Raw genomic sequence first — 22,825 nt, forward strand, 5'->3', positions numbered from 1 at the left:
AAGCTCGCCCATTTCTTTTGGTTAGTACAAAGTGTTCCATGAGACCAAATGGGTGTTGTTGCTGCCCTAAATGAATGAACGCTGGATCTGCTCTACTTCGTCACATAAAGTTATAGGTAATAGGTCATTTTGCATATGAAACGCTGGTATTGCACCATTCACTGACTTGGCAAGCGTTACCCTTTCGGCAAAGGTTAAACACTGTCTTTTCCAACCGTCAAGCTTGCATCTGATCCGATATGATCTGATCCATGATAGCAGCATAATTATTTTTTGTGTCGCGACCTTGTTTGATAAAGGATCCAAGGTATCTGTCAATACTATGCACTCTCTTATAATCTATGTGATCTATTATGGCCTCAGTAGTACCATCAGTGGTGTTTGGCGAAAAGTAGATTGTTGATTTTGGGTTGGTCACACTTTGGCCTGACATTTGGCAAAACTGATTCAAGCACTACATAATCACCTTAGCTTGGTCTGTCGATGCTTCGGTGAAGAGAATAATATCGTCCGTAAACATAAGATACGAAATAGAAGGACCACTTCTGCTAACTCTAACTTGTTTCTAATGATCACTATCGACTCTTTCCACTATCAACTCTTTGGGAGATAAGATGGGACAACTTCTCTGTGCATAAAACAAAAATATATCAACTTCTTTACGCATAAAAAAAAAAATTTATGAAAGATTTTGAACATTACATGTGTTTGACTAACATACAACATATGTATATTACGTGTAAGACACGAGTATTCGCTATGATTGCAAGTTTGTGCAAGTGTATGATTGCAAGAACCGCATTGCTGATACGAAATTTCTTGTCCCTGAAAGTGAATATTCTAGAGGTGAAGAAACAATGTGTGGTTAGCGATTAAAAATCAAAGATGCAGCTGTATTTAATGGGTTTACAGTTTTTAATGTGGTATACATATAAAAATATGGGTTTAAATTATTTTTTTCTTTTTTTCCATATAGTTCCACATGAATTCTATATATTTTTATGTGAATAGGAAATAATTTTATCTACTATAATGTGAAAATTTTAAATCTTTATTAATATTAAGCTCCTTTTATTGGTAAAATAATACAGTACAATATTATTATGAATCAAAAAAAATTATATAAATAAAAAAACGGAACAAAAGTGTAATGATGTAGTTATTTACTTTGGAAATCAAGATCACGTTAAATATCACTATAGGCGTGTCCTTTAGATTTTCCCCCCAAAATTATTTATATTTAGATCAACTACCTATAAAAAATTAATCCCAATTAAATTTAGCGTATGAGAACAGGACAACCATCAATTCACCGTAATTTTATTTTATTTTTTAAACAAAAGCATGTTAAAACTAGCACTAACGCGAATCTATCAACTACGTATTTAATATTGTTAAATATATTCGAATTAAGAATGTCAAATTGGGTAGCTCAGTTACTGCAAAAGTCAGCCACTTTAATTAAGATCCACTTTTCTTCTCTCTTTTTGGTCTGTAACTTTTAAGTGAAACCATTTAAACATTGGATTCAGTTTTAAGCTGCAACTTTTTTGCATGTTCACTGTAATTTTTAGTATTTTTAGACATATAGCTCGCGCTTTATGCTAGAATTTTGATCCACTGAATGTGATATGAAAATGTAAAATTAGCCATTACCTTACAAAAATAATTATAATTAATAATATAATTCATAACTGTTACAGCATCTATGCTGCTTATTGAATTTTTCAAAAACAAAAGCAAATGGCTCAGACCAAACATTGGAGTTTGAGAAGCCGAGTAAAACAAAGTCAGACAAAAATACTAAACTGACATCATTGGCTATATGAGTGACAGAAGAAACCGAGCAACCCTGACCAGAAATAGTGGCATCAAATTGGGCGGCGAAAGAAAGATATAACAGCATGCTGAAGTGCTGTGAGTGGAAGCAAAGCAAGAGACATGAATTCTCAATTTCAGAGTGGATGGACGGTTACAGATATTAGATAATTGAATACAATGCCAAAACTATATTTTAATTAATTTGCAGATAAAGCCTAACTCTATCTACTTTAAGGATTGCATTCATTTTGTTTTTTAAAACAGAAATTTAGTTGAGACCCATACAACTTGCTATTATTATTATTTTCACTCTTGTTCCGGATGACCCAAATACTAAAGGGCCCCAACTATCCAGGTCCAATACCGGGCGTGACCCCGCGTCAGTCCTAAGGGCTGACATGGACCTCCTCAACCCCCAACGTAGCAGCAAGTCCAAGGCATACACCAAAATGCCCCATCTTGGAACGCTAACCATCGAAGGCGACTACGACAGACACCGCAAAGGGAAACTCCCCCTTTGCCCGGTGCTGACATCGCCAGAATACAGAGGGCGCAGCACTGCCACAATGACAGCGCCAGCACGCCTAACACTGCATCATGGGAGTAAATCCCAAGGAGAGTTGACCTCCCCCTCACCAACCCACACCATTTCCCCTATAAATAGCCCCCATGGGCACATCTTACAGGTATCTTATGTATCGTTATATTGCCCATTTACTTGAGTCATATCATCCTTTTGCTTATTACCTATTCACTGCTTACACTTGGCTTTATACTTCTTAGCCTGATCTGTATCAGTGCTAAGGATATTATCCATACATTGACTCATCCCCATCGGGAACATAGTGGGCTTATAGATCTCATCGGTACAACTCTTATGACTATAGGTTAGTCCATTCGATTCTTATAAACCTTACCTACTCTTCATCGGATTTAGATTTGGCACTTATATTAAGTATCAATATTCAGTATCCTCTGGGAGCATTCATTTTGAGCATCAGACCAAATTGAATTATATCGTTTATCATTATTAATATTTGTAGGGTGAAATATACAAAACATAAATTCGTGAGTTTATTAGATAATATACACACTATCAAACACAACTTAATCACCATGTGGATGTATATCATTCGTTGCTGATTTGCGATAAACATGGTTTTTTGTCCATCATAATGTGAAACCGGATACATAACGTTTATACAAGATAGGCACATGGGCATATAGCTCTCTTTAACTGTATCAGATTTTTGCGTTATGCATCGAGGTGTATGTGGAAACTCTGGAAGTCTTAAAAAAATCTTCTCTCAAAGGACTATATATGCTACTCCTGTAATTCAGTTATCAAATATTCAATTGGGAATTCAATGTTTGAGTGTCAGTAAATATTTATATCAGTGAGAAATACTTGCACAAACTTAGTTATGCATATCCCTATCACCCAATTTATATTATTATTTAATAAGTAACGAGTCATTTTTTTATCGTGTAGCAAGAATTTGAAGTTCTTGTATTCCGACAAATACATAATTATAATATAAGAAAAAAATAACTTTTAATATTATAACTATGTATTTCTCTAAGTACATAGTTATAAGGGATATAAAAAAATTAATATAACTATGTATTTTTCAGAATACATGATTTATAGGAGAACTTTAAATTCTTGCAACATTATAGCCTATTGTTCCATAGATAATTTATCATAATTAATGATGTGATTGAGTGTGTGTAATTATTAAAGAGTGTTGTAATGGAGAATATTTGTAGTGCTCACCTACCTACATTTATGAAAAATTTGCTCAAAAACTGAGTGTAATTACATATAGGCGAGTGAGTGTCTTTCTATTTCAAGGAGCACCAATACTATAAACGTCGTAAGGAAATTGATTAATAAGGAATATTTAAGATTCTCTATTAAATGTTTCTAACTAATTAAAACGAAAGTTTACTAAATGTACTTTATATTGTCAATATTAAAAATAGTATTTTTTATTTTATTTTTTTCCCTCAACTAATGTTATCATTAGCGAATCCCGTATAGTATTAATGGATAGAAAAATAATTACAGTTATGGGAAGAACATGGGAGGCTTGTCGACTACCCACACTGACTTCTCGTTATTCTGTTTTGCTCTTTTCAGAATTATAATATGCAGACTCCACAATCTCTATAGGAAGGCATTGGCCTATGAGGTATTTGTCGGTTCCCACTTCTAAAGCCATTAAAAAATTGGTTGTGTTGATGAAACTTTGCACATTTTCCACTATGGCTTGTTATTATATATAGTAACTCAGGCTTTGAGATTCTGCATATACTCCAAGGGTCCAACTTTGTTAAACTTGTAGCAACTTTGTGTTCTAGTGCTCTTAGTGGTCACTTGTTTCAAAGAAGGCAGAACCCCCTTTCTTTCAACTTCCATAATTTGAGTCTTTATTTCTTTCATCAACTTGTTGACAGTCACAAACCCAATTGGTGTATCAAGTTTTCAAATTTTTGGTGGCCATACAGTAATATAATTCTCATCTTTCTTTTACATGCTTTTACTTTTTTCCTTATTCTTTTTTAATCTCAGAATGAGGCATTCTCCTATTACACCACTAGCATTCTCCATATATTTTCTTACTTTATTTCTTTCCACCCAAGCTAGATACCATTTCCATCCAAAACACAACCACTCACATTCTCATAATTCACCTGAAATTCCACAACCTCCTGCTCCACTTCCTGCACCTTCTATCTCTCCTGATGAAGCTCCTAGTCCTGCTGTTAGCGAGAACTACTATAATTCATCTAGCTTTTTCGATGTAAGAAAATTTGGGGCCAGTGGAGATGGAATAACTGATGATACAGAGTCATTCAAGATGGCATGGGACACTGCTTGCCAAAGTGAATCAGCAGTTAATGTTATCCTCGTTCCCCATGGTTTCTCCTTCATTATACAATCTACTATCTTCACTGGTCCTTGTCAAGGTGGCTTAGTGTTAAAGGTAATATACTTACTCTGCACCTTTTTTCTATTATTCTTGCATGGTTAAGGGTAAAGTTGACTAATGGACATTGATGGTGGTGCACATGGAGAAGGTTGATGGCACTCTTATGCCACCTGATGGACCTGAATCTTGGCCAAAGAATAATAGTAGGCATCAATGGCTGGTCTTTTATAGAATCAACGGAATGTCACTGGAAGGAAGTGGTTTAATAGATGGGAGAGGAGAAAAATGGTGGGACCTTCCATGTAAGCCTCATAAGGTATTGATTTAAAATTATAAAGAACAAAAAAAAAAAATGTTTAATTTTGATGCTTCAAACAGTAGTTGATTCCTGCAATAAATGCCATAGGGACCTCATGGGACAACAGCTCCAGGACCTTGTGACAGCCCAATTGTAAGTTGCCAAAGTTTTTCTCATGTATGAGTGTATTATGATTGAAAATTATTATTCATGTATAAATAACTCTGCATGTTGCAGGCTTTAAGGTTTTTCATGAGTTCCAACTTGACTGTACAAGGACTTAGGATCAAGAACAGCCCCCAGTTCCATTTCAGATTTGATGCCTGCAAAAGCGTCCACATAGAATCAATCTTCATAACAGCTCCAGCACTAAGCCCCAATACTGATGGAATACACATAGAAAATACCAATGACGTGAAAATATACAATTCTGTCATTTCTAATGGTTAGTCACGGAAGAAGAATCCCCTAATTCTCTTTATCTATTGCATCAAAAAGCATTAAAAATATATGTTCTATGAACTACCCTTTTATAGGTGATGACTGCGTGTCCATTGGATCCGGTTGCCATGATGTTGATATAAAGAACATAACATGTGGACCTGGTCATGGGATTAGGTAACTTATTATTTACTTTCAAAAGAAGTTTCAATCAATAGGGTTTGAATATATTTTCTCTAATTAATGTTGTCTTGTTAATTTTATTCAGCATTGGTAGTCTGGGAAATCACAACTCTAGAGCCTGCGTTTCAAACATAACTGTGAGGGACTCAGTTATAAAAGTGTCAGATAATGGGGTTAGAATCAAGACATGGCAAGGTGGATCAGGATCAGTATCAGGAGTGACATTCAGTAATATTCACATGGATAGTGTAAGGAATCCCATTATAATTGACCAATTCTACTGCCTCACCAAGGATTGCACCAACAAGACCTCTGCAGTGTTTGTATCAGATATACTTTACACAAACATAAAGGGAACGTATGATATAAGGTTCCCACCTATGCGTTTTGCCTGTAGTGACTCTGTTCCGTGCACTAACTTGACACTCTCAGATATTGAGCTTCTTCCCTCTCAAGGTTATATAGTGCGTGATCCTTTCTGTTGGAATGCTTATGGAAATTCAGAGACACTAACCATTCCCCCTGTCTCTTGCTTGCTGGAGGGCAATCCTCAGTCCATTTCAGGCAATGACATAGATCATTGCTGACTCACTAAATTCTGTAAAGCAAAATTGTGTGTATGTATATAATTACTAGGAAGTAGTAATTATGGAGTATAGTATGTATGATCTTGAGTCTTATGTTGTGATTGTTGAGGAGTTGTGTTTTAGATTCTCCTCCCCAATTGTTAACTATGTCTCTTAATTATTTCCGGTTTGAAATGGAAGTTTGGACTTGCTCGTATCCCTAGAGCTTGAATATCTGACCACTACACATCTAACTATGTAAATCTTACTATAAAAGTTTTTATATAATGAGATTTATATAATTTTTTAAAAATTGTCAATAGATTCTTACTAATTAATAACCATTCTGTGTTGCTACTAAACGTTTTAGGGACTTAATGATAAAATTCTATAATTAGCAAGAGTTCACTTAAGACTATAGAGCCTATTTAAAAAATACTATCCAATATTTGGTATGGTAGTGTATAAGATAATATCCTCTAATATTTTAAAAATTAATATATTAAAAAAAATTATTTTAATATATTAATATTGAAATGATATATTAATTCTTGAGAATTATACTTGTAAACAATATTAATACATAAACCATTTCTCAGGCCTAATCTTACCCTCTTAGGCCTGATTAAGTTATACATTATTTTGATGTATTAAGGGGTTCTGCTTTATAAGCTTATACTATACGATGGTCACAGCAAATAACTGAAAAATATCATAAAGTATAGTATAAGCTTATACTATCAATTCTTATACATCACACAAAACAGGCCCTAAATAAAATTATAGAAATCCTGTTCAAGACTTTTGAACTATATAGACCTACTTAATTTTTTTTTTTTAACTGTAAAGATTATAATGTAATAACAAATAAGCCACTTGTCGAAGTCTCAGAATTTGGATAAATAAATATATATAAATGGATAGATCATTACAAGCCAAGCAATTTTGTTGCCCTTTTACTCCACCAAATTAATATAGTTATACAGCATCCATGCCTTTGATGATGCAGCAGACCAATGCATCCTTAATTATAGTAATAAATAATTTCTTACAGTCATTTCTCTAACATGATTCGCTGCCATAGTGGTATGTTGATGGGTTTAGATTTACAAATAAAGTTGAAATATTTATGATACCCCACGCTGTTTTAGCAAACCAAGTGTGATGAAGAATTTTTTGTTTCTTTTTATAGAACTCAATCCTTAAAAGAAGCTCAGAACTTTTGCCACCCATGAAATTATTATTATTTGGTTCAGGTTGAACCAGTCATCTTATTTAAATCAGAAATTAGATTCCAAAACTGCCTTGGCATCTGTGTCCTAAAGGAAGATTAAGGTGATGACTGATGAGAGTATAAACAAACCAAAACATTGTAAACATAACGGGAATTTAGAAAGCAAAACAAAAAGGGAATGATGATTACATAATTATCAGTGAGCATGAGTGATTTCAAGAGGATTTGTAACCCATGACCCTCACTTCTAAGTTGGGTTCTGAAGTGGAGGGAGTGACAAATTGCATTTTTCAATTTGCACGCGGGTCAGAGTGTCTATATATTAGAAGGAAGGTATTCTTGCATTCCCTGAGAAAAAGTAAGAGTCAGTGCACGGGCTATATGTCCAATTGCCACCCACCAAACACACCTTTTTGTTCTAAGCTTTTTAAAGGTTATTATTGTTATTGCCACAGAATGCAAGACATGAAAACATTGGGATGGAAAGAAAATTAACAAGCACTTGCTATATTGGGGTTCAAGGGAAATAATTTTATCTAACATCAATGCTGAATCAGCCCCTTCTCAAATGCTTGTTTAAACAATCTTTTCAGCTTTTAGGCCCATTCCCACAATCCTGCTGCTACCTCCTTTCTCTACTCCAATTGATCTTCTTCTAGTCCTGTAATTATTTTGCAGCACAATGACTGAGCCTTCTTCAAAATCAAGTCCACTTCGAACATTGATCATTCTATACACCTTTTATATATATATATATATATATATACCCCAGGCGTTACAGAATCCACATTCAGATTCCCTTTTGGTTTATGTTTCCTTGTTCAGAACCAGACGTCCTCCTCACATGTCAAAAGATACAAAGATAAAAAATCACATGTAATTATAGAGCAGGCCAACACCATATAATGCTAACCATATTCCAAAACGCCTTTTTTTTTAAAAAATAACATGATTGAAAATGTGTTGCATCTAGCCTAGCACCATGATTGAAATTGAATTTGCTTCAATTTATATTCCTTGTATTTCAAATTCTCTGAAATTTTGAAATAAGTCATCCGCTTTAAAAAATATAAGAATCATGTTGTAAGAAAGAAAATCTGATCATGTTACAAATTATAACTATTTATTATAAGTAATACATAGTTATAATATTAAAATTATTTTTTTTCTCTTTTTGCCACGTCAGCCGACACCTTATGAAGAGAAAGAAAAAAATAGCTTTTAATATTATAGTTATATACTACCTATAATACATAGTAATATTTTTTTTTGCAAGACCAAATTTTTTTCCTACAAGAAACCCTAATAATATTAGGAACAACTTGGAGGTAAAGTGAAACATAGGAAATGACTTGCAGGTTGATGACTATATAGGTATAACACTTTTTTTTCCTCGTAGGTATAGCACTTTTTTTTTTGTATTATAGGTATAACACTTCGCATGAATATGGGCATGGAAGGCTGTCCAAAGTTAACGAAAAAGGTAGAAAAAGGAATCTAGGCCACTCAAAAGGGCATCTCATCAACCCACTACAAGTTTTGTCTGATGGGCTTAAACTTTATTTCAAATGAATAAAAACATCTAAATATAGCAAACAAATAGCACTTTCTTTATCCATTACGATGCTTGAACAGACTTGCAAGAGAGTAAAAAGCAAAATTTTCAACAACAAAAAAAGGAGACAGCAAAAGAAATACTCAATAACTGCATAAAAATTATTGGTTTGGCTCATTTTTTAAAGTACTACTACTATTTTATTAATTTCTCTTTTGACAGTCTTCATAAGGACTAGAAATGAAAATAATGAAGACGGGGGAACTGGGAAGGTGGGTAGGCTTTTATGCACGCCAGTTCTAGGGGGAATAAAAACCGCTACTAAAGTTCACATCAATGCGAAGTGTGCTTATTAGCTGTAAACATGAGAAGATGAAAGATTATGATACAATTTCAAGCTCGGGACATAATCAGAACATTTGTAATGTTTCTTACCAATGATTTTTAGCATATTCATAAGAGAGAAAAAAAAGGTATTAGAAGATAAAAGAAAAAAGGCTAGAGCTTAAATGCCAATTTTAACATTGTTCATATTTGATGGAAATTACCAAACACTTTACTAAGTCTTTTATAAATCCAAATCTTGTACCCCAAAAAAAACTTCACATCTATATAAATTCCCCCTACCCATCATGTACGACTGGTGTAAAAAAGCAGTAAACTCCTTCTTATTTAAGGGAAAAATATTAATTCAAATGAAATTTTAAACTTATAGAGCAGAAGAATAAACTAAAGTGCAAGCTAAATGATTTGCATAAAAATTGTTCTCAAAATTAACCAATTAAAAAACTTTGTACCACACTACCACTGGAGTTGAAAGAAAATTTTAAAATCAGTGAAAAGGAGGTAGGAGATCCTTCAATGTAAATCTTTTAAAATATGTACCCCGAAGAAAAAAACTCCTAAAATATAAATGGAGGCAAACAATTTTTATCTTTGATAGAAAACATTTTGTGTATTTAAACAACCCTCGAGTTCGTTAAATTTCATATTAATCATGCTGAAAAGCTTGACAAAACAATTGAAAAGCTTCTAGCTTTTGCCACTATGCGGGATATTGATCATTGGGACATCTTTTTGAATAAAAAATACCAAAATGCCATCGAGGTAAGAAATTTTGTCAAAATGTCACGACACCAAACTCGCTATAACTACCAATGAGTTTGGTTATGTCACGTGGCACGTTTGCTGAGGTCACCAAACTCCTACTAATTGTAGCAAGTTTTGCGGTCAAATTGGTTAGTCTAATTTCCGCTTGTGATACTTGTTGTCGTTTCTTTTTATATTTCATAAAACGACATTTTATTTGATTAATAAGTGTCGTTCTTGTTTTTAATCAAAATGAATCGTTTGGAAGCTCTGGGTGTATAACCCTTGTGTATGAGTAATATGCTCTTGATTGACTAGTGCAAGTTTTTGAGGAGTTTGACCATGTTGGACCTTTGGATGTAGGAACTAGCTAACAACTAGTTTTGAACCAAGTAAATTCTTGGTGTACTCTTTCTCTCTTTCTTTCTTCTATGATTTACTTTCTGTTTTTCGCGTCTGTAAAATCGCTCACAAGTGGTATCAAGAGCCTATTTTCTTGGTCCCTGTTTTTTCTCTATTTTCCAGTTACCTCTGTTGTAGTTCCAATCTTTGTAAGAATTATGGGGTCTGCAAGGATCGAGGTGGAGAAGTTCAACTGGAAAAGGGACTTCAATATGTGGCGTAAGAAGACGCGAGTAGTGCTGGTAAATCAAAAGTGCTCTAAAGCTCTTGGTGGTGAAAAAGAATTACCTGCTTCTTTAACTGCTGATGAAAAGAATAATATTCTTGAAAATGCTTATAGTCTGTTGATTCTACATTTATTTGGTAGTGTTCTTAGGCAAGTTAATGATGAGACTTCTGCTGCTGGTATTTGGTTAAAACGTGAATCTATGTTTATGACTAAGTTTCTATTTAACAAGATTTACTTAAAAGAAAAGCTCTTTGGGTTTAGAATAGATTCCAGTAGGTCTTTGGATGATAACTTGAACGAATTTAAGAGAATAACCATTAGTTTGGGTAACATAGATGAAAAAATATCTTATGAGAACCAAGTCATTATCCTTCTTAATGTTTTGCCTGATTCCTTCAAGGATGTAAAATATGCCATAAAATATGGGAGAGATTCTCTGTCTTTGGAAGATGTTTTGGCAGCCTTGAAGTCTAAAGAGCTAGAGATAAATTCAATGAAAAAGACCTCTTCTGAAGGTTTGAATGTAAAAGAAAAATTTAGTAAAAAAGGTTAGTTTAAGAATAAGGTAAAAAATAACAATTTTAATAAAGATAAGGAGCAACCCAAGGGTAAGGTGACATGTTGGCAATGTCACAAAGAAGGGCATGTTAAGAAAATTTGTCCAGTGAGAGGAAAACCACAATCCAGCAACCATAAAACAAATAATAAGGCTGACTATGCCAATCTGTTAATAGATTTTGATAGTTCTGAAGTCTTGATGATGTCAAATGACTCACATGAGAGGGAATGGGTTATGGATTATGGGTGTACATTCCATATGACACCTAGGAAGGACTGGTTGATTGGTTTAAAATCAATTGAAGGTGGAAAAGTTTTAATGGGAAATAATCGGACCTACCAAGTGATAGGAGTGGGCTTGGTTAGGTTAAAAATGGGTAATGGAACTCTTAAAATTTTGAAGGATGTGAGGTTGGTTCCTAATCTTAGGAGAAACCTCATATCACTTAGAATGTTGGACTCCAAAGGCTACACTTTCAAAAGTGAAAGAGGGTCTCTTGAAGTGGTTAAGGGAGCCACAATAGCCATAAAATGGAGGCTGGAAAATGGGCTGTATATTTTAGATGGTGAAGCCATAGGCTTAGAGACTTGTGTTGGCCTTTTGCATTTGCAGTAAGAAGATTTTACACTGGTGGTGTTCTTGGAGTTTCTTGAGCGCATCATAGCTGTTGGTTGTGGAGTCAAGACTTGTTGAGCACTGGTGTGGTTTATTCATAAGAGTATTTGTGGTTCTTTAACTCTGTGATTGTGTTGATTTAAATACTTGTTGCTGTATTCTTGAGTAGCTAGGCTTTTTCGGTTAAATCTATAAATTGGGGCTTTTGGGGTTACGATTTAATTTCGTGTTTGATTCTTGTTAATCTGTACACTTGTATGCTCTTGATTGACTAGTCCAAGTTTTAGGGGAGTTTGACCCTGTTGGACCCTTGGATGTAGGAACTAGCTGACAACTAGTTTTGAACTAAGTAAATTCTTGGTGTACTCTTTCTCTCTTTCTTTTTTCTATGATTTAATTTCTCTTTCTCACGCCTGTAAAATCGCTGACACTGCTTTTTAGTAACACGTGAAGGAGAGAGATAAACTCGCTGCATGGTGCAGCGAGTAAAGTCTCAACAGTGCCACACTTACTGCACAGCCCAACAAGTACATTAGATTTGACATGGACGAGTTTGCCGTAATTAATAAAAATGAAAGGACTACGAGAGTTATGAATTTAAAGTACCTAATCTTTAAAATAAAGGCAAAAATTCACTATTGAGACTTTACTCTCTGCACCCTGCAATGAGTTTGTCTCTCTCCTCCACGAGTCACTGAAAAGCAAAAATCAGACTGACCGATTTGACCAATCTAGTAGTGAGTTTAAGGGTTTTGATCCCTAGCCATGTGTATGAAAAAAGTTTTGTTGGGAGGGGTTTACCCACTTAATGTGATATCCCGCCTCGAAATGATTAGTTTTCGACTGTTGGCTGGAGGATACCTAGGAAAACCAAAAAAAAAGTAGAGAGTTTGGTGACCTCAACAAATATGCCACGTGGCTTAACCAAACTCGCTTGCAGTTGTAGCGAGTTTGGTGCCTTGGCATTTTGGCAAAATTTCTTACCCCTATGAAATTTCGATATTTTTTATTCAAAAGATGGCACAATGGTCAATGTCCTCTGCGCATACCCAAGTATCATTACAGTTCAAGAAATCAAATTGAAAGATGACACGTGATAAATCTTTAGTTTATCATATTTTAAAGCTAAATATTACATGAATAACATAGTCAAAGACATGAATACTTAGGTTTTATAGTGAAAAAACATGAAAGTTGGATTTTGATCTAACATAATTCATTCTTGTGTGTTTTGAAGGAAAATTGACTTAAATTGATACAAGGATGAAACAGAGGACTTGGAGTAGGAAATGAAAGATCAAAGAAGTCCTGGAATGCATCCAAAAAGCAAAGTAAACAGTAGAGGAGAGCGTTAAAACACCACAGAGCGCGTTACAACGCGCAAATCACATGGAAATCTTGAGGAAAGCATTGGGAGGAGCACGTTTTAACGCACTCCAGAGCATTACAACGCGCTATCACAAAGAGAATTTCCTTCGATGAGCGCGTTACAACGCACTAGAGAGCGTTAAAATGCTCTCATCCACTCAATTTTTTTAATCAAGCACGTTAAAACACTCTATCAATGTTGTAATGGCCATCTACGATCCAATGAAAGCCCAATTCATTGTTTTAACTTAGGGCATGGATTTCACTTATTTAAAAGGGAATTCCAGATCCATTAAAGGGAGTTTTTGATAATTGAGAAGAGTGAATCCTACTTTGGGGAAAGAAGCTCGTCTTTCATGCTTTGGAGCATCAGGAGTAGGTTGAATTCAATAACAAGCTGAGAGTTTTGAGGATTCTTCACGCCATCACACCAATGGAGTTTGGAGGATTTTCTTTACTTTCTCTTATCTTTGATTTCGCTATACTAGGCGAGATTTTTATATAGTTAGGGATAGATGGAACCCAATTGAATTCTTATATTTATGGATAAAATTATCTGTGTAATTTTTCATTTTTATAATTGCATGAAAATTTCTCTGTTTAATATTTTCTATGAATTCGCTCCTTGTAAAATGATTTTGCGGAATTGTATAACAATAGGGATGTTGGTGCATGAACCCCGACTTGACAAATTCATCATAATCCTTGTGATCTAGGAATAAATATAGAGCAATTATGCAATATTTAGATTCTTGAATTTAATACGTGTTTTCTTGATGAATAACCGGAGAACTAGGATTCTTTTAAGATTACATAGAACTAGGGAAACAAGGGATTGAACCTTAATAATTTAGAGGGAACGATTGGCATTATATTAAGGACGGTTGCTTAACTGTTTAATCCATCACATAAAAAGGATATTGGGGAAAAATCGAAACCCTAACTACGCTTTTCTTGATTGTCAAAACACTCTCTTTTTAATTGCTACGTTTTAGTTCTGAATTCTTATACTTTTAATCAATCTTACTGTTAATTCAAGGATCTCGAAATTGTTTGTCCAAATAAAGCATGAATAGTGAACTAGTGCTTGAAATCTAATAATCGTGGGAACGATCTCGTACTCATGTACACTTTTATTACTTTTACGATCGGTGCACTTACCGAAGTCACAACAACACGTCCTATTTTTGATTTTGGCAACATCACCGTCCGAGAAAGGTGACAACAAAAAGGAAAAGAAGAAAAAGAATAATAATGAATCTTTCTTTGTAATAGTCAAGGGAAAATATGTAATATAATAATTACATTTAGTAAGAATTATTTTCTTAAATTTGAAAGGAAGAAAAAATGGAAATAAAGTAAAATAAGATCAAATAAATAGTGAATGTTAGATCAATTTGAAATCAACAGTTGAAAAAGAGGAAAAATTAAACGTCATTTATTTCTAATAAATCTAATGATAACAAAAGAGATAGTAAGAGTGGTACCTCTAAAATGATGGTAAGTATAATCGTCCCCAAAATTAAATTACATAAAATATTATTCTACTATATCTTATCTTCAAAACTTAAAAAATTAAACTATAGGCCACTCTATCCCAATCCTGTTTTATGTTACTTTTAAACAAAGCCTAAGGGGGTTGGGCCTATGATATGACATGGCTAAGTCAATTACCAAAACCTCTTATTAGCTTGCAGAGCCTTTTTGGCATCTATTTTTTTAAGCTAAAAGCTACTTTTAAGCTAAAAATAAAAGAAAGTGCTTAAAAAATAAAACTAAAAAATATTTGGTCATTGTATAAAGTTGTTACGATGGTTTTAAAAGAAGGAAGATAAGATAATTTATTATTATAATGAATTATGAAGGTAAATGATAAAATTTATAATTACAAGTTTAGAATAAAGGTAAAACTGAAAAATAAATGAGGAGTCAAAAAAGCTTATATACATCTTAAAAAAAATCGTATTAGGAGCTTTTAGGTTTTAGTTATTTTCTTCATTATAAAAAAAAAGCTCTTTTTCTAATAAGAGTTTTTACAAAAACTTGTTTGGTTTAACTTATGCTTATAAGGAGAAAAAAAGCTATAAAAAAATCTCTCAAACAGGCACTAACTGTCAAACCCCATTGAATTAGAGAAAATGTATTGAGAATTCATTGATTGACTTGTAGAAAAAATGATACAAATACACAGGCTAAGCTATTGCTCTTATATACATGAACTTCACCCAAAAGATACAGAAACTAACTCAACAAATAAACCAATTCACTAACTGACAAACTAAAAGATAAATAAACTAACATGTGGCAAAAACTCATAGGAGCTCTCTCAGTTCTCAAGCTACTATAGTTGTAATAACCCCCTTCAAGTTGGGAGGTAAACATTTCGAACACCCAACTTGCTAACTAGGTTCTTGAAAGGTCTTGTTGATAAGCTCTTTGTGAAAGAGTCTGCTAACTGAGCTGATGAAGATATATGAAGGAGATTAATCAACCCATCATTGATATTCTCTCGTATCAAATGGAAGTCTATCTCTATATGCTTCGATCTGTCATGGAAGCTAGGATTGTTAGCCAAATAAATAGCTGAGCGAAGGTCACAATACACTAGGATAGCTTTGAACAATTCCACGCTGAGTCTTAAAGCAAGTAACGAACCCACTGCTTTTTGCAAACAAGCGCAGCTAGAGCTCTATACTCACCTCGATACAGTCCTTTGTTTCATTGATCTCCAAGTTGCCAAGGAAATTTCTAAGAACACACAAAATCCAATAATTGAACGCCTGGTATCTGGGCAAGTTTCCCAATTCGAATATGCAAACCCATCGGGGTCCAAATTATTATTTGCTGAATAAAGCAAACCATTTCCAGGGGCAGTCTTCAAATATCGAAGAACATGTAATGTAGCCTTCATGTGTAAATTAGTGGGACTTTCTACATACTGACTCAACTACTGCACATCATAGGAGATGTTAGGATGCGTCGTTGTCGAATATAATAGCCTTCCCACAGGTCTACGATAGATGGTTGAGTCTTCATAAGGCTTTCCTTTCTCATGTTCCAACTTAACACCCGGTTCCAAGGGTGTGGAGCAAGGTTTAGCTCCTAACATTCCACCATCTGCTATCAATTCTATTGCGTACTTGCATTGGTTAATTACCAACCTATCATCTGATCTTATTATCTCCAACCCCATAAAATAATGCAAGGTCCTTAATTTTGAACTCAGCATCGAGAAACTTCTTCACCAAATTTATTTCTGATTTGTTATTCTTAGCAGGCACTATGTCATCGATATCAATCAACAACATTGTGAAAGATTCTCCTTGAGATTTAATGAGCAAGGAAAGATCAGCTTGTGATTGTTTGTACTTAGGGGTGTTCGCGGTCTTGATTGGAACAGTTTTGGAAGCAAAAATCATCTAATTCAATCCCTTTGGTTTGATCATGTAATCATCCATTCGATTTGGATTTTTTTTCAAATCTCATCTGATCCAATCCAAACTTTTTGGTTTGGATTGGATCGGTTTTCGATTTTTTGAAAATCCTAAAATTTGTTTCATGATTATTGTGCAAATAACATCTTTTGTATATATTGGCTTTGCAATTTTTTTTTTGAAATACAAAAGCATAAGTAAACGATAATATAGTTTTTTTGGGCAATGAGATATGAAGCTCTACACAAATGAAATTTTATTGATGAGATGTGACTAAATTTTTTCTTGGGTTTAATTGACGGGTTAATGGGTCTTTGGTTTAGAAATTTTTGGGCTATGATTGGGAAAAGACCTAAGTAAGTAGAGGGGAATTAATATATTAGATCGGTTTTCATCAACCAATCTGAAAATCGATCCAATCCAATTAAAATTTGAGGTTTTTTTTCGATTTTTGATTTTTCGGTTTTCGATTTTTCGATTGGGTCATCGCGGTTTGGATTGGTTGATGAACACCCCTTTTTGTACTCGAAAAACATCAATAAGGTGTTGAGACGTGAGAACCATTGTCTACTTGCTTGCTTTAATCCATATAACGATTTTTGCAACTTATAAACTTGATTAGGATGACGAACCTTTACTCTATAAGGCGGCACCATGTACACTTCTTCATGTAACTCATCGTGTAAGAACATATTGTTCACATCGAGTTATTCCAAATACTACCACCTTGCAGTGGGAACGGAGAGCAGAATGCGTATGGTGGCAACCTTGGCCACTCGGGAGAAAGTATCTAGAAAGTCCACCTATCAAGTTGAGTAAATCCCTTTGCAACAAGCCTCGCTTTGCGCCTTTCGATGGTACCATCCGCCTTAAGTTTGGTTTTGTACACCTACTTACATCCAATCGAGTGTTTTCTAGGGGGTAGGTCTATGAAACTCCATGTCTTACTCTGCTCCAAGGCATCAAGTTCAGCAATCATGGCTTTTTGCCAACATTCATGTTGAGTTGCTTTGGCATAGGACTGAGGTTCCTTTAGTGAGTTAAGGGTAAAACATAAGGAAGCATGGTTTGATGGATAAAATTCATAGGTGAGAATGGAAGTTAATGGATAAGGAGTTGTAGTATTCTTGTTGCAGTGAATGTCATAGAGATAGGTATGAGTTCATTGTGGATGATTAGAACGACGAAAGGAGATGTTTGGTGAAGTGTTGGAAGGCTGGTTGGGTGAATGAGTACAAAGATTGTGATTAGGATTGATGTTTTGGATAAAGGTTGATGTATTTGTAAGGAATGGGTCATCAAAGATTAAGGGTGATGCAATAGTCTATACACTGGTGTTTGGATTTTGTTATCTTGGCTTTTAGAGAATGGAAAATAGGTTTCATGAAAAATGACACGTCTTGAAATAAATATTTGGTGAGAAGATAGATCAAGCAAGACATACCCTTTGTTTCCATTTTTATTCCCCAGAAATACAGACTTGCGGACACATGGTGAGAATTTTGTGCGCACAGCAGGAAGTGTAGTAGCATAACAAAGAGACCCAAAAACTTTTAAATGAGCAAATGTTTGGGGGATGTCGTGAAGCACTTCGAAATGAGTCTTTCCTTGAAGAATAGGGGTGCTAACTCTGTTGATTAGATGATCTGCATGTAAAACACAATAAAACCAAAACTTAAGGGGAAGTTTAGACTGGAAAAATAATGCCCTGGCAACACTAAGGATATGCTGGTGCTTTCTTTCCACCACGCCATTTTGCTCTGGTGTTTGAACACATAAAGTTTGTTGAACAATGACTTTAGTTGAATAGAATTGATCCATCATAAATTCTGCACCATTATCACTACGAATCATTTTCATCGTATCAGGAAATTGAGTTTCGACCATGGTAATAAAGTTACGCAAGTGAACTCTTGTTTCTCCTTTGTTTTGCATCAAGGTTATCAAAGTAAACTTAGAGAAATCATCTACAATAGTCAAAAAGTACTTATCCCATTCATAGATGAAGTGGAAAGGTCTCCCATATGTATGCATATATTAAATCAAGATATTTTTGTGTTACACTTTTACTATTATTAAGGAGAGTTTTTGCTGTTTAGCAAGATGTCATATGTCACATAAAGCAGCATATTTAATTTATTATATGTCATAGATGGAAACCTCTTACACATATCTAACCTAACCAAATCTAAAGTGTGTCCTAGAAGAAAGTGTCATAACATCGAATCATCTACTATAGTGTTTTGTACATGTTTATTTTCAGTATCTGTATTTACACTTGCTCCCTTGATTCCTGCCTTTCCATCGTGCATCAACACAAAGTGCCCTTTGTATGGTTTAGCAAAACCAATCACTTTCCCCGAGGAGATATGCTTTATGCAACAAGTAGAATCACGAAAAGTGAGTTCACATGATATTGTTGTCAACAGTTTAATAACTAAAATTAGAATCATATGGAATTCAGGAGCGTGTAGAACATCAGTGAGCTCTAAATGCTCAGACAAAATTATTATTCCTGAATAGTTGGCAGTGACTTTGTAATTGTTTGGAAGTATGATTGCAACAAAATCAATTTTCTTATGTGAAGAAAAGAAAGAAGAAAAATAACTTATATGACCAGTGGCCCCTATGTCGATTATCCAATGGTTAAAATTAAAAGTCTTTCCATAATTAGTGTTGAAAGTTGTACCTTGTTTGGCTTAAGCAAAGTGTACAGTATAATTATTATTCTCTCCAACATCATCAACCTTAGATTAGCTCATCAGATCAAGAAAATTATGATATTCTTGCTGAGATATTAACACTTTAGTGATCTATTTCATCTCATCACTTTCCTCGGATACACCAAGAGTTGCATTAGTAAAAGCAGCCTTTCCTTTATTCTTGAAGCCTGGTGGATATTTGTGTTTAACATAACAGGTTTCTATCAAATGGTTGGTGCATCCACAGTGAGTACAAAGCTTTGTCCCTCGTCCACGTCCACGTACACTTCTGCCTTTGCCAAATAAAGTTGCACGAATTTATTGTTGCTCAGCTACATATGCCTTTGATCCCACCATGATTTCTCCAAAAGTTTCAACATTCATCTGACATTATTGTTGAGTGACCAATGAAAAAGCCTTATTCATGTTTGGTAAAGGCTCGATCAACATTATTTGAGAGCTTACGCGTGAAAATTGATCATTAAGTCCTTTTAAAAAACTTATCACTTGATCTTGCTCCCTAGATTTCTTTACTTTGTCAGAAGCTCAACAAACACAGTTTGACAGCGGATGGAGATTTTCTAGTCCATCCAAAGTGTTTTAAGTTCAGTGAAGAAATCGTTTACTGGTGAATCTCCTTGATGGAGACGATGAATATCTTGTTGTAGATCGGCTATCCTGAAGATGTCTAATCGATTGGGAAAATTTCACTTTAAGATCCTTCCAAACTTCGTGAGCCTTTTCAATACAAAGAATTGACTTAGCAATGGACAACTGAATGGAATGATGTATCCACGATAACACCATAGTGTTACATCGATCTCATGCTTGAAAAGTTGGCTCGTTAGCTCTTGAAATGGTGAGAGTTCCATCAACAAAACACAAATTGTTCTTAGAGCGCGATGCCATCTTCATCGCATATAACCACGTATAATAATTCTTTCCATCAAGAAACAAACTCGCGAGGACGAGTGAAGGACTCTCGCTTGGATGGAGGTAGAGAGGATTCAAAGGGTTCGACAAATGGTCAAGAAGAGAAGCCTTGTTCGCCATTGAAGAAGAAAATGAAACTTCCATAAAAGAAAAAACACATATGAAGATGAAGGTGCGATACCAGAGCTCTCTTTAGAGCTCCGAGACCATATCAAACCCCATTGAATCAGAGAAAACATATTGAGAATTCACTGATTTAGTTTTAGAAAAAATGATTCAGATACACAAAGATTAAGCTACTCCTCTTATATACATGAACTGCACTCGAAAGATACGAAAACTAACTCAACAAATAAACTAATTCTCTAACTGACAAACTAACAGAATATATAAAGTAACACGTGACAAAAACTTGAAGGAACTCTCTTAGTTCTCAAGTTACTATAGCTTAATACTAAGAGATCCTATAATAGGGTTATCTCTCTTCAAAACACACAACAATATTGAGCTTGTTTGAATTCTATTTTTAAAATGAGTTTTTTGATTTTCAGAATAAAAAAAACTTGTTTGATAAGGCTTATTTTGTAAAAATTGTTCTAAAAATGATAATTACTTTTAAATTTTTAGAATTAAATTTAGAGAGCATATCTGAATTATTTTTGTTTTGTGTTTTGACTTTTAACATTAAAAAATACAGAAAATACTTACTTTATTAACTATTTTACAAAGTAGTTTTAAAAATAAATAAATAAACATAATCATACAGACATAATATTAACGCCCTTCCCATGCCAAAAGTGACAAATACGATAGTTTATAAATAAATAAGGGTTTATCATCTATCATTTAACATTACCACAAAAAATTTTCTATACACACAATATTTTGTGGGGTCCGCAGCAAAAAAAAAAAAAAAACTTTGGCACGCAAAACGAATCTCTATAACATAACACAATCACTTTTCTTACCACATAACTCTTATAAAACACAATAAATAAATAACTATATACATACAATTGCACACACAGATTTATTTAATCACTTAAACTCTCGAGGTTGGCGCTTTGAGAACATAATTTGCATATAAGTATACTTTTTTTTAGAAAGACAGGCAAGCTTTATTAATATTTTTCTATTGGTTTGGGTGAAAGACTAAAATGGAACTTCTCCAAGTCTGGTCTTTTTTTCTTTTTAATTGAAGAACAGTGTCGTAGTATAGATGCTGTCATGATGCAACGTCACCCCATCGGCGCAATGACGAAACAGATTCCCATTTACCTAACCTCACTTATTTTTTTCGTTTTCTAACGTCCATTCCAATTTTTTATTTTGTTTTTTATTTTTTTTATACATTCCAATTTATTTTTTAATCCACAGTACTGAAGACCCGTCAACTGCTTTTTTATTTATTTATTTTTCTCAAAACACCAAGTCCTGGGTGCATACCAAACAAAATGATGATTTTTTTACATATGAATCAAGACCTGTTCACACCAAGAATAGATGTATACTTTTAAATAATTAACTTAACCGGAAATTTTGTTCTCATTTTAAATAATATAATTGTTTACCTTTTTTTTTTTCATTTTCTCTCTTTTCCTATTTTACAAAGGAAAAATAGTTTAGTATTTATCATATTATAGAAAATAAATTTATCTCCTATACATAATAAAAATATACGAAACCCATGTGATCTCATTAAAAAGAAGAGAAAGAAAAAATGAGTCACCCACATTTTTATATATAGGCTAAATTATACAAAATCACCTCAAACTTATATGTGTTTTCAAAAAATCACCTTATATTTTGAATTGAGTCAACAAACCCTCTTATACTTTAACATTAAATCAATTAAACATATTTAATAATTTTATGACAACAATACCATTTGCCATCAATCTGCTACTAGCCATTGCTACTCTTGGCAAGACCTACTAAACTGATTTCTTGTCAACGATCTCTGTATCGGGCAAATTAGAAGGCTTTACTCATGCATATTTGCCTCTCGAGAAAATAATAGGCTGCAATTCTTCTTGTCAACATTGCATCCTTCATTTTTTGTAGAAAAAATCCTTAGAAATAGATGGAAGATTCTTCGCCGTCCATGTTACTTTCCTTGATATATTCCCCATCGAAATGCAACATCTTCAATGCAACTTCCTTTTTCTGTTTTTCCATTATAAAACAAACTCGCTCATGATCTGATACGTTGCATCTTCGTTAATTCACGAGCAAGATGTTAGTAGACTATAGATTACGAAGAAGGATTATCAATTTTTTAAATATTATCCATTTTTGTTTCGTTTAGTTTTTGTTGTGGAGCACTTGCGAGCAGAGTTGAGGCCGCTATTAGCTGATTTTGATAATACATTATCTGATAGCAAGTTGAAGACGGGGATATTTTTGTCTTAAATTTGTAAAATATGTCTAATTGATGAAATGTTGAAGTATAAGATGGTT

The 22,825-nt window shown here is 34.0% G+C and overlaps 2 protein-coding genes across 2 annotated transcripts; one reads left to right on the forward strand and one right to left on the reverse strand.

Annotated features, from left to right (window-relative positions):
- The first annotated feature begins 4,397 nt into the window (after positions 1 to 4,397).
- Positions 4,398 to 6,266, forward strand: LOC133315963 (polygalacturonase At1g48100). Its single transcript, XM_061517651.1, is given in 5 exon segments — positions 4,398 to 4,811; positions 4,906 to 5,073; positions 5,164 to 5,500; positions 5,592 to 5,673; positions 5,765 to 6,266. Coding segments are annotated over 5 exon segments (1,503 nt in total).
- A 9,392-nt stretch (positions 6,267 to 15,658) lies between these two features.
- Positions 15,659 to 16,207, reverse strand: LOC133315960 (uncharacterized mitochondrial protein AtMg00810-like). Its single transcript, XM_061517648.1, has 2 exons — positions 15,996 to 16,207; positions 15,659 to 15,842 (listed from the first exon to the last, which is right to left on the reverse strand). The coding sequence occupies exons 1-2, from the start codon at positions 16,205 to 16,207 to the stop codon at positions 15,659 to 15,661; spliced, it is 396 nt and encodes a 131-aa protein (XP_061373632.1).
- Positions 16,208 to 22,825: the final 6,618 nt, after the last annotated feature.

Source organism: Gastrolobium bilobum, unplaced genomic scaffold (genome assembly GCF_033153095.1).
Source record: "Gastrolobium bilobum isolate Gb01-03AN ecotype WA unplaced genomic scaffold, APGP_CSIRO_Gbil_v1 utg4923, whole genome shotgun sequence".
Taxonomy (NCBI): Eukaryota; Viridiplantae; Streptophyta; class Magnoliopsida; order Fabales; family Fabaceae; genus Gastrolobium; species Gastrolobium bilobum.

What these genes read in the sequence shown, in the direction of transcription:
- LOC133315960 (XM_061517648.1), bottom strand. Translation starts at nt 16,207, where the DNA reads ATGAAGGCTACATTACATGTTCTTCGATATTTGAAGACTGCCCCTGGA. An exon ending in AAACAAAGGACTGTATCGAG is followed by an intron (nt 15,843 to 15,995) that starts GTGAGTATAGAG and finishes CTTCCATGACAG; the next exon opens with ATCGAAGCATATAGAGATAG.